At 43.1% G+C, this 13,187-nt stretch overlaps 1 protein-coding gene across 3 annotated transcripts in view; it reads left to right on the forward strand.

The window, feature by feature from the left end:
• Positions 1-6,364, forward strand: part of MYOCD (myocardin) — a 92,485-nt gene extending 86,121 nt beyond the window's left edge. For all 3 annotated transcript variants that reach the window (XM_084863911.1, XM_084863912.1, XM_084863913.1), the window contains one exon: positions 2,417-6,364. In XM_084863911.1, the coding sequence (XP_084720037.1) occupies positions 2,417-2,988 (572 nt within the window). In that variant the 3' untranslated portion in view covers positions 2,989-6,364. The remainder of the gene's footprint in view (positions 1-2,416) is intronic.
• The last annotated feature ends 6,823 nt before the right edge of the window (positions 6,365-13,187 follow it).

The raw sequence follows: 13,187 nt of genomic DNA on the forward strand, positions 1-13,187 counted from the left end.
AAGGTCACACAGGAGAAAGTGTAGGTAGAAAGAAAAACAAAACAAAAAAAAACAAAAAAAAAATCACCAAACAAACAAAAAAAAACCCCTCAGGTAACAACACTTAAAGTTTCGGAGAAAGAGGGTCCAGGCTAAAGGCTGTACTGGACCAAGTCCCTACCTTTGGGCAGTTTGCATTCTGGTGAGGGAGATTGGTAACAAGCAAGTGAACAGGCAATTCCTCCATTGTAACAAGAGAGAAGAAGGAAAAGATGGGCACAGATGTATGCATCTTTATAATTTTTATGATGGAAAGATGAGAAGGTTCTTTTCAGATACCTTTATATTTTAAATAAAATACTACTATGTGGCAAAGTCAGCAGGGAGTCAGTGTGCAGAAGGGGAGCACAGGAGATTCAAGGAAAGAAGAGAAGTTATTGATCAATCATGAATAAATTGAGTTTTCTAGAGAAACACAGTAGGATTGCTAGGCAATATTAAATGCCAATTGTAGTCTTGACATGAATTTAAATGAAACTGGTCAGTTTCATTGTGTAATTATTCTCTTACAATGTCCAGCTAATCCAGGGCTCAGAAAATATAGATGGTAAGATTTACCCAAGTGTGGAGTTTTTCCATGGGAGAATATTGGAAGGAGAAGAGAGAAAAGATATTGAGGGTATTTATAAGAGAAGTAGGGGCCCAATGCACAAATTCATGCACCTTGAAAAAAACCATGGGCCATGAGGCTGTGGTGGGCACAAGGGTGGGTCTCGGTTCATCCTCCATGTTCCCTCCCACCATGGCCCCCTGTCCCCTCTCTGCTGGCAGCCAAACTCCCGCTCCCACTGCTCCCACATGCTGATGGCACTAGCCCCACTTGCACCCACTGATGGTGCAAAGTGAATGGGGCCAGTACCAGCAGCTGATGCAAGTAGGGCCAGCACCGTCAGCAGGTATGAGGGGTGGCTGCTGCCTTGATTGCCCCTAAGGAGCAGGGGGAGGTAAAGAAGCCCTCAGGGGAGATTGAGACTGGTGCCAGACACCAGCTCCTGTACCAGCTGTGGGTATGAGCAGTACCAGCACTGGCAGTGGGTACAAGTGGTGGCTCCAGTGCCAACAGCAGGTGCGAGAGGCAGCTGCCAGCCCCAATCACCCCTCAGGAGCAGGGGGAAGTGGAGAAGTCCTGGGGGGTGATCAGGGCTGGCAGCCGCCACTCTCACCCACTGACAGTGCTGACCAATTAGGGCCAGTGCCAGGTGCTGACAGTGGGTGCAAATGCAATAGATATCCAGCAGCAGGTTTGAGTGGTGGCTCTGGCAGCAGGTGTGAGCAGAGCCAGCGCCAACAGCAGGTGGGAGTAAAGAATTTTCAGTAACCACCAGAGGCTTGCCCCAATGACAGTGACTGGCACCCCATCTTGGTCTGGCACCCCAACTCACCTGCTCCATCATCCCGCCACTGCAGATACTCACCATGTTCTGCATGCACCCCCTGATGGTCAGCACACATTATAGTGACTGGTTGTTCGGTTGTTCAGTTGTTCTACCATTTGGTCTATGTGCATATTAGCGTTATATATATTTATAATGGTGGACCAGATAATATAGATTGGAAATAAAAGAAGTGAAAACCAGAAAGGGTGGATGAATGATGATAAAATAGTGGTGTCTGTAGATTAGAGTGACTCCTTGTGGCTGAGAAATTATTGATGTAGGGTAAGTTAGATGACTAGGAGGGCATGCACTGAGAGTGAGAAATTTTTCTTGATATTGAGCTTTCAGAGGGATAAAGTATTTGGAAATGATAAGGTCCAGGGTGTGTCCAGCAGAGCGAAAATGAAGGAATCACTGAAGTTGAGGGTGATGGGGGTGTCAAGGAACTGAGAGGCCAGCTGGGCAATGGGTGACTTCTGAGGATGCTGAAATCACAGAAAATTACAAGAGTTGAAGTGGGAGAAAGGCAATGAACTGGGAATAGAGTTTTCAGTGGATGAGGAGGCCTGTGTGGGGTAGAATTGTGAGGAGAGCGGCATGATCTTGAAAACCAGGAGTTATAAACTGGGGGAGTAATAGGCAGAGAGTGGCAGCAGGAAGACTCACCTTCTACTTTAAAGTATAGGAGCCCACACTGAGGGTGTAATGAGGATGCATTGTCCTCAGGGGACAGACAGGTGTCAGTGATGAGCAGGTAAAGGAGCCTGCTTTGAGAATTTGATAAACACTAAGTGAAATTTCCAGAAAGAAACGATGTGAGGAGAAAGCAGGCGGGGTCAGGGGGATAGGAATGTATAGAGCAGTCTGGAGATGAAAGACGGTAGTGAGCAGTGATCAGAGAAACATAGCCATCTCCTGCATCTGAGTGTAACTCATTCATCCCAAAGATTCATGCTCTGTTTGAAGTGATTTGACAATTCCCATTGTTGTTTTACCAACAGAAATGCCAGCTGATGCCAGAGAGGATCATTCGTGTCTTCAAAAAGTCCCAAAGATGCCTAGGTCTTCCCGAAGCCCTACTGATGCCCTCCCCAAGCCTTCTGCTCCCTTTGAACCAGCATCTTCAGGAGGCCAGCTCTCATTTGATCACTACGGCACAGACAGTGATGAGCACCTGGAAGTCTTATTAAATTCCCAGAGCCCCTTGGGGAAGGTGAGCGATGTTGCCCTTCTAAAAATTGGGAGTGAGGAGCCTTCTTTCGATGGCATAATGGATGGATTCTCTGGGAAGGCTGCAGAAGACCTCTTCAATTCACACGAGATCTTGCCAGGTCCCCTCTCCCCGATACACACTCAGTTTTCACCTTCTTCTGTGGACAGCAGTGGGCTGCAGTTAAGCTTCACAGAATCTCCCTGGGAAACCATGGAGTGGCTGGACCTCACGCCACCAAGTTCCACACCGAGCTTCAGCTCACTCACCACCAGTGGCCCTAGCATCTTCAACATTGATTTTCTGGATGTCACAGATCTTAATTTGAATTCCCCCATGGACCTTCACTTACAGCAGTGGTAGAATGCCTGACACAAAAATGCTAAGGAAGGCCAATAGGAATTCTATGACCACAAATATTTGTATTATCCAAAAGGAGGAGCAGGAGGAGGGGAAGGAAGAGGAGGAGGAAATTTAAAAGAAGCAATGGAGATTTCTGTGACAAAAACACAAATAGAGTATATATATATATATACTCTATTTGTGCTGTCATATTTACCAACATTCAATGACTGTTGCTGAATTTAACAATGCACTTAAAATGTGCTTTCTCAGATCAAGAATGCAAAACAAAAAAAAATCTTTCACTACCTTTTCAAACACCAACATATTTTCTAACCCATATTTATAAAGACATTGTTGGGGCATAATCTCACCTTGTAAGCTGTTCTCATGAATTTATTGGAAAAACTGTGGAAAGAAAATGTAAACTTGGGAGTCCAGGGAAGTCAATCCATCAAAGGTTATAGAAGACACACTTGTGATGGAGGCTGATTCTCATAGCTCCATTACCTGTCTTTCAAAATACAAATAAGGCCCAGTTTCAGTTACAGAGTTCTTGAGGCAGAATAGAGGGACAGAACCAATTCATTACAAGAGAAGAAAAATCAACTCAGTGTCCCTTGGCCACATAGCGACCCCATTGGAATGGTTTCCAATCTCCTACCCAGGAGTCTGTGTGATCCCCGATAAACAGTGACCCAAGATTGTTGCAGAGAACCCTTCCTGGAACTTCCCTTTTTCTTAACCAGTTAGCCGAATCCCTCCCACCCTCCCTGTGGTGGGAAGCATTGTGAAACAGGCAAGAAATTCTTGCCATGGGAGGTTCTTCAACACAACCCTCCTTAGTTCCAAAGACTAGTGCTGACCACCTAGGCAGACAAAGGACCGCTCTAGCCTCAGGGAGCCTTATCAGGGATCACTCAGACCACACTAGAGAACGCTGTTTCACATACCATGGAGATAAATACCATAGGCTGCTGTAACAGGACTGTGTGTGGAGGCCCAACTTCTTTTTCTGGAATGGGCATGGTCTTGTTTCTTTTTTCCCCCGCTCAACTTTTCTTTCAAGAAACCAACCCTTTCTTGCTCCTCTTTCATATATCTTTATTTTTCTGCCCCAAAATTGGGAGAAGGCTTCTTAGATCTATCTAACAAGCTGCCATACTCCTAAGAAAGCCATTTCAAAAAGCTAGAATTCTAGGTTTTCCAGAAAAACTCATTCTCCATATACATAATTTGCTGCAGAAGGATGGTGAAAGAATGTCCTTAGGAAGAAGCTGGTGACTGGGCCCCTCAGTCACCACGCTCATTCTCCCCTCCTTTGATTTACAGCAATCATTGATTTGGGAAATTGGAAATCATTATATTGTAGAGATACATTCACAAGGAGAGAGTGTTTAGGTATGGAATTCTGAAAGAAAACACAATTGTGCATTGAAAACAGTGGAAGAAAAGACAATGGTGTCTTGTGCATTCCTCATTACCTCTCAAGCTTGTGCTGGGGGTTGAAAAACTCAGCTGTGGGGACAGTCTCCCCAAGGTGCACTGTGACTTCACCGTTTTCATAGTGTTGCATGCTGTAGAAAGTAGCTGTTGTTGTTGTTGTTTTAATTTAAATCACTAAGGCACTGTTTTCTTATTTTGTAAAAAAATGTTGTTCACTGTGCACTTATGGAGAAAATAACCAAAAATGTTGTGGTTTTAGAAGTTCTTTTTTTTTTTTTTTTTTGCTAAACCAAAGATTTAGAAATCATTCCATTTGTTAACTTGTAAAACTTGTGTGAACAGAGTTTTTGGTGACTGCTACTCTGAAAGCTACCAGAGCTTATTAGGGGTGGGGGATATATATATATATATATATATATATATATATATATATATATTCACACACATGCATATGTGTATGGGATATATATAGGTGTGTGTATGTGTCTATGTCTGTACACAGATAGACATACATGTGTATAGATACATACACATGTGTGTATGAATCTTGTAAAGCAGTGTCACAGAGATCTATACCAAAAACCTTTAAGCCTCAATCTGCTGTGAAATGATACTTGGTCTTTCTCACGACGAGTTTGTAATTAACCAACCAGACTACACATTGCCTCTCTGTGTGTGACTGAGGGTTCCAGCCGATAACTCACAGCCACTTGCTTACTGTGAACAAGCTCATCCTGACAATGGACATGGATGTGAAGGACAGAACAGCTTCACCATTAGCAGCTGGAAATGGCTATCCAGTCTCTCCTGGAGAGCATAAAAGGAACACTAACATCCTTTTACATTCCTTGATCTGCATTGTGCTTTAAAAGATCCACATGGTAAATTTTGCTTTTATGTCGGTCATCAGAACCAAAAATCCAGGGGAGCGTGGAGGGGATGACCAACATTTTCTTTGAAGACGAAGCATGGGGAAGAAACCCTTATGAACACATTCCTCACATTTGTTTATTCCCCAGATGTTGAAATTCTGTTTGGATCTTAACAAAGCTTGCTGGTCAGTACATTCTCCATGTGTTACGTTGTGTGATTTGTACGTTATCCTCCTCACCCTTTACTTCCTTTGGAAAACAAACTCATAGTGTCTTTCCTCTGAGGCTGTGGCTTGAGTGTTAATTATTTTTTTCTTCCTTTGGGTAGTCCCATCTGAAGAAATAGACTTGGTTAGGCGGCCTCTGCACTTTGCAAGTTTCTGCATCTTTAGGGGTCTTTTTAGGTTTTTACCTTGTACTGATATACACACCTCACAGTTGACAAAAGATGGATCCTACTTGCTGCTACAAACCAACACACTTAACACAGATCAGACCCTGGGTTATTGATCTCAGCCTCCTTCCACAGTCTCTACACAGCATACTCACTCTGTCTCTTCATAGCTCAGATGGTGTATTTGTGGGATAAAACCGGGGGTAATTGGGAAAAATTTGATGAAGTTGGCCTCTCCCCATGGATCAGTTCATTCATGTTAATTCATCTGTCTTTCTATTGGGGATTTTTAAGTTCTTTTAAGCTCTTAGTTGTGTCCTCTGTTTTGGTGACAAATTGGGCCTGATAAAAAGATGTACAGAGACTTATAAGGATGAAAGCATTCATGTTTCTTAATTATCTTAGTCCTGAAAATAACTACCTGTGGTTTTCTTAATACTCTTGGCACCCCATGAGGCAGCAGACCTGCAGACATTTGAATGCTGATGTAGTCGCTTAGGTTCAGACTTTCCAAAGGAGTAGAAAATTCATTTGTGCAACTGCTGTCATTAAGCCAGTGCTTATTAGTTGTAGCCCTGCTTCTAACGATGTTGTTGATATGACACATATATAATATTATGAGGGAGACAGAGGAAAGGGGGGAGGGAAGGATAAGAGAAGGAAAGAAGGAAGGAAGGAAGGAAGGAAGGAAGGAAGGAAGGAAGGAAGGAAGGAAGGAAGGAAGGAAGGAAGGAAGAAAGAAAGGGAAAAAAAGAAGAGGAGGGAGGGAGATCGGGGAGAAGAAAGGACCCAACTTCCTGATCTCTGAACCTCCCAGTTCACCTAAGACATTGCATGTTGAGAAGTGAACCACACGTTTTTAGATGAGAAGTCATCCTTTAGAAACGCAATGATTGCACCATAAATGAGGAAACCAAGAGAGTCTCCACCTATCTAGTCACGGGTCTGAGAACTGAAGACCTTGCCTTTCAAAGCATTCATTTCCAATATGAACAAAAAGAACGAATTAAAAACAAGCATCTGAGGCAGTCCTTTTCAAAAATTATTTAAATTCTGTCAGCTCTCCTAAAAACAGATCATGGTGTGGCTGAAAACTCCCGCATCAAATTTACTCATCCAATAGATGATTACTTGATATCTAACCTGTGCAAATCACACAAATCCTCAGATATCCAATTCCACACTAAGTACTGGTTCGGAATTTGAGTGGCTGGGGAGCTGCAGCTGCTATAAGAAAGAACACTGAGAATTTCCCAGTCCTCAAACCAGAAACCTTTAGCCATGATAAAAAGGCTGTCCCCATTTTTCCAGAAGAGAAAACAGAGGGCTCTTTTTAGCTAAGAGATATCACCCACACTAACATTCTTTTCTTGTCCCTTTCTCTCTTTTTTTTTTAATATATTTTATTGATTTTGTACAGAAAGGAAGGGAGAGATATATAGAGCTAGAAACATCGATGAGAGAGCGTCATCGATCAGCTGCCTCTTGCACACCCCCTACTGGGGATATGCCCGCAACCAAGGTACATGCCCTTGACCGGAATCGAACCCGGGTCCCTTCAGTCCCCAAGCCGATGCTCTATCCATTGAGCCAAACCGGTCTTGGCTCTTGTCCCTTTCTCAATGACCAAGCAGCAGTAGTACATCACTTGGAGATCTTTCAATATCTCCCACCATGTGAAACATGTGCGAGCATCTTAGGGCTTATTTTTATCTCCAGATACAGAAACCCATGAAAATTGGGGATGGAGAAGAAAACATCTTGCCCTACCACTGATCCTCGATCTCCAGAGCAAGCTCTCTGGACAACAAGGACACTTACTGCAGGGGCGGGGTGTCCAAGCTGAGCCTCCATCCTTAGCAGAAAAGCTGTGCAATGTGAAGGCACTGTCTTCCGCCTTGGGTTTTGCTGCATTCCTCACAGTGGGAAGCTCACCCAAGCTGGCACACTGCTTGCTATCAGAGAGAGGGAACTTGGCATAGTAAAAGGGTCTGAGCTCTTTGCTTTCCTATCAATCCAGCATAACTCCTCGGGGTGGTGCAGAGGCTGACATTGCTAGTGCCTTATTAGAAAGACGGTATTAATAAACCCTGAATCCGGACCCTGGGAAAAGACAAGCCTCTGGTGCTGAGAGTGGCTCCGGTGTGTTCAGGAGCTGGGTTCAATTGGAGAATCCACATTTTCCAGAGGACCCCAGGCTAGGTTGAGACTATGCATGGAGATATAAGTTTAAGACAAGAAAAAATCTTGGAAGAATTTTGCTAGCATCTGCCAGGGAACTCATAAGAGGACTCATTGAGCTCAGTAATGTGCCAGTAAGTTCCTTCGGATTCTAGGATTTGGCAGTTCCCCCTGGGAATTAAGACAAACTCCTGAAAGTCTCTTATGCTTCTTGTAACCACCTGCTGGCGATATGAGTTTCCCACAAAGGGCTTAACAGCTCCTGGGTGTTCACCGAAAGGGAGCATAACCATGGGGATTCTGGATGCTATTCTGGTATTTTCCAAAGGAAGGGAAGCCACATGCCCCCAGGGTTCCTCTCCAGGATGGAAAGAGGGCAGTGCTCGCTGGGTGCTTAAAACCCTCCTTGCTGAAACACAACGAGGTGCTTTGTAAAGAAATAAAAAGACCAAGAATACATTTTCTGTGGGGACCCCGTGAGGTGTTGTTTCATGTTGGTCCCCTTGGCTCAGCTATACAGAACCAGAAAGAAATGTGGGTTGCCAGGAAGAGAAAAGTAGCAATGGCTAAAATACCAAAGTTGGCATGTGTTCTTTTTAAATATATATATATATTTTTAAATAAAATGTCTATTTTAAAAAGAGATGTAAGCTCCTTTCTTGACCCTATGATGTACCAAGCACTGTGCATAGCCCTTCAGGTGTGTGATTTCATTTAGCCCTCACCACAGCGCCAGGAAGCGACCTGTTACTGTCCGTATTTTACATGTGAGGAAACTGAGGTTCCAATAAGCTAAGTTGATTAAGGCTACACAACGAAACAATGCCAAAAGCCAGTAGACAAACTTCCCTCATCGTCAAAGCCCTCAATCCTCAACATTCGCCTGCTCTTAATCTGGTCATATTAGTAAATTGAGGACTTGTGTGAAAAGAACTGACTCTCAAGGTACATATCTGCCTATGAAAATACATACACACACAGCTTAGCCAACCCAACGTTGCCATCAGTTTGGCAACTAATCAAACTGAATAATATAGAATTTGGCTTCCAGGTGACCTATACGTATATATTCCCTAAGTAAGATGCTGTTGTTTGTTTGTTTTTTTTATCTGCTTTCCTCTCCTAAATATATTCCTGCCATTTTCTTGTCCATGATTATTATAAAACACATTGAAGAACTGAGCTATTGTGAGGAGATCCCTAGTTTAGGCTAAAATTAGTCATATTCCATGCCATGGCTCTGCCTTCTTGCTGTGGCTTTATTTTCTAGTGAACTGTCCCCACGTAGAAGCAAGAAGGTAACAGGTTGCAGCAGCCAGACTAGCAATTCCAACAAAGGAGAGCCTCTCCTTCCTGCATCCCCACAGGAATCTCATAGTGGCTTTCAGTGGTCTGGGAAGGGGGCAGGGAGAATATCCTTGTGGCTGTGAGAATGAGACAAACATTCATTCATGAGGCCTAGATTCCCTCTTCAGCCCTGAGCCAGGAAGTGGGGTCATTTGAATCTCATGGACTGAAGGCGGGGAAGGGAAAATCAGGGTGCAACTGCCAAAAAGGGCCACGGACATGGAAAAGACACAAGCAGTGGACTTCTACTACACAAACCCTGCTTCCAGTTTTGTCATCTAGTGACTGAGGCAAACAGGAGTGACACACAGTCTGATCACGGAAGCAAGTGCCGGTGAAAATCGTGTTCTTTCACAGGCTCCCAAGGAAAGCATTGCAAGAGACCCTTGCGTGGGAGGTTGTGGCATGATACGATTTATTTGGATGGAAATAGAAGGCTGTGCCCAGGTTTCCAATATCTCATCTCCATCTGTCCCTCTGCAGAAAAAGTCCAATCTTATCTTCATCAGGCCCAGAAATAGGGCCAGTGTCCAGACATTTTGCACCATTGATTCAGTCCATGTCTCTGTCCCCATCTGGCTAGCTTACTCTGCTCCCAACCAGCACTGTGCTCAGGCCCATACAGTCTGCTGTGGGCCCCAGCCAGCTGTTAGGGCCAAATGGTTGCTAATGAGAGAACACACCCAAGAACAAACAAGATGAGCGCATGTTAGCTGGGGAGAGAGAGAGAGAGAGAGAGAGAGAGAGAGAGAGAGAGAGAGAGAGAGATGTCCTTGTCTTTGTATTATCACAGGTTTGGGAAGGACCAGGCACTTCTTTAAACTAATCAATCAAATTCCCAAGCTTTAGCAGGCTAGCACTGAATCCATCCTCTAACCAATCTATTTCCTAGCCGATCCTTTTCCAACCCGATCCTTTTCTCAGACTAGACTAGGGGTGTCGAACTCAATCAGAGAAGGGGCCAAAATCTAAAATCCAGCCTAAATCGAGGGCCGAATGGTTTACTGAACAGTCATAAACTGACAATGTCATAAACTGACAGCGGAGTGCAGTGCAGTGATGACAGCGCGGTGCGGGCCACATTGCAAGGCCTGGCGGGCTGGATTTGGCCCGTGGGCCTTGTGTTTGACACATGTGGACTAGACTGACACGCCTCTATGGATGCCATCTTGGCTCCTATTATGCAGGTACTTACAGCCCTGTGCTCTCCTGACAATCCAAAGTAGAAAGCAGCCTGAGAGCAGGCTGCTTTCTACTTGGGAAGGGAAGAGTGTTAATCCCCTTGCGAGGGCAATGCTGTTATCCCCTGGAGTGTATGAATCTGTAGCTCCCTGGTGATGGAAGTAGGCTTATACTCCTTAATTTATTATGCTTAATAGTGTCTGATTTCCTTTGTTCTCTTATTTTATTAATATCTAGCTACCTATGCTAACATAAGAAGGGCATGTAATAAACCATGCATAGGGAGGATGGCCCAGAAGGACTCTCCAAAGGAGACCACTAAGTCACAATATTAATGCCACAGGAGTTAGCCAAGCAAAGGCTGAAGAAAAGAGCATTCCAAGCAGAGGGAATGCCTGTGCAAAGGCCTAGAGATGAGAATTTACCATGTTGAGGGGGATGTAAGAAGTTCAGAATGGCTAGAGGTTATAAGAAGAAGACAGAAGGAGTTGAGGGTGGAGATGTGGGAAATGTAAGAGAAGTTGGAAGCTGTATTAGTTTGCTAGAGCTGCTGTAACAAAGTACCACAAACCAGGTGGCTTAAACAAAGGAAATTCATTGTCTTATGCTAGAAGCCCAAAGTCAACGTGTTGGCAGTGTTGGTTCCTTCTGAGCGCTGTGAGGATGTTTCCAGAAGAGATTACATTTGAATCAGTAGATTCAGTAATGAAGACCCTCATAGATGGCTGTCTTATATTCACATGGCACTGTCCCTCTATCTTCTTAAATGTGTTTCTGTCCAAATTTATTTTTTTCCTAAGGATATCAGTCATATTAAATGAAGGTCCACCCTAATTTCATTTTAACTTGATTACTTCTGTATAAAACAAATAAGGTGACATTCTCCCGGGATAAGAACTTTAATATATGAATTTGGAGATAGGGGCCATAGGTCAACCCACAATAAGCAGGAGCTCCCTAACTCATGAAAGGTCGGTCTCATTGAACACATTAAGGAATATGAACTTATCGTTAAACCAGTAGGCCATCACTGAAGAGCTTTAAGCAAGAAAACACTATAATAATCTTTACACTTTAGAAAGGTAACTCTGACTACACTGTGGAAATGGGTTGGAATGACAAAAATAAGGAAAGGGCAGTCCAGTAAATTGTTGTGATCTGATAAATCATTGATGCACTCTTTATCTATAGACAAAAAAACTTAAAAGGAAATGATGAGCAACCCAACACAGCAGATTTAATACATGAAGATTGATAGGATAGGGTGGGAGTTAGAGTGAACCTAGTGACTTAAGAACCTGTTGCAATAAATCAGCCAAGAGGCAAATTATAGTCCTACTAATTAGATTAGATTGGTGGTAGGAATAGAGAGAGGAAGGTAAATTTGAAAAATGTTAATGGAAGGGAAAGTATGGACTTGACCATTGGATGTGGATAGTGATAGAGAAAACAGGTTTGGTTTAGGGGAGGGATAGTTGGATGTTGAATATATGTTTACTTCATTCAAAGAGGCAAAAGGCCAGAATGAGGAATAGTTACCTGCCAGGGCTGACCCACAGACCTCAAGCAATTGATGAGTGATTACTCTGACACACGTTTCTGCTGTGAAAGAGAGGCTACGGGACTGCTTGGCTTGAGAAACCTAACAGTCCCATTAGCCTGTCTCCTTAGGCTTTTATTGTAACAACAGCTTGAAATAAAATTAACTATTAGATACCATCAGTAGATTAAGCATCCTTTAGAAGACACATGCATCTGTAGTGTCCTTTAAGCCAGGGCGTCTAAAGACTAGACATAAAGATTCCAGTAAAACACCTAGGGGCTCAGACTTGTTTGGAAAAGTCAAGGCAGGGGTAGCCACCTTCAGCCAGCCTCCTTGGAGGTTCTAAACTTTCAGAGATTCCTCCTTACAAACTTTCCAACCAAGTCCCATGCTTTCCCACAATTACTTAATAGGAAAAATTACAAATTTAATTTTTAAGGATATAGTGCCTGTGTGGCCTAAAGTCAAAAGAATTTACTAGAGAAGTCTGGAACACAGAGTCTGGAACACAGAGTCTGGAACACAGATTAAATATGGGAGTAGTCAGCATACAGAAGATAACTGAAATTGTGGGAATGTTTACGACCTATGCAATGAGTGGGATGAGAAGAGTATCTTGAGAAACATCAACATTTAAGATATTATCAAAGGAGAAGGAAAAGGAGTGGATAGAAAACCAGGAGGAAAACTATGGGAAGGTGGTATCTGAGACACTAAAGAGGGAGAAAATTTCAAAGTGAGGACTGAAGAGTGTTGTTTGATTTAATAACAAGTTGGTTGGTAACCAAAGTGAGAGCATCTTGGGTTCCATGGTGAGGCCATCTGAGTGTAGACTAAGGAATTAAAAGGAAGTGAGGAAGTGGAGACAGTGAATCCAGGCATGCCTTTCAAAAAGTATAACAATGTGAGAAAGAAGATACAAAAGCCATAACAAAGAGTAAAAAATTTACAGGACTGATTTTCAAGAGGAGAGATTTATGACCTAATAGTAAAGCTAATGGATTTAGGTAGTACACACAAGAAAAAAATGGTAAAGAATGGAATTTAGGTTGATTTTTGTTTGGGAAGAGGAAAGAACTATCTGTTGTGACAAGAGAGAAAGAGAAAGATGGATGAATATGTGGGTGCTTTGACAAACGTTGTGGTAAGACATTGAAGGATTTCTCATGGTGGCTTGCAATTTATACTTGAAATAAGAGGTAGGGATAATGTTCATCTAGTGGGAAGGAAAAGGGTGGGGCTGAAGTTTTAAGAA

Source organism: Pipistrellus hanaki (genome assembly GCF_964339955.1).
Source record: "Pipistrellus hanaki genome assembly, chromosome: 16".
NCBI lineage: Eukaryota > Metazoa > Chordata > Mammalia > Chiroptera > Vespertilionidae > Pipistrellus > Pipistrellus hanaki.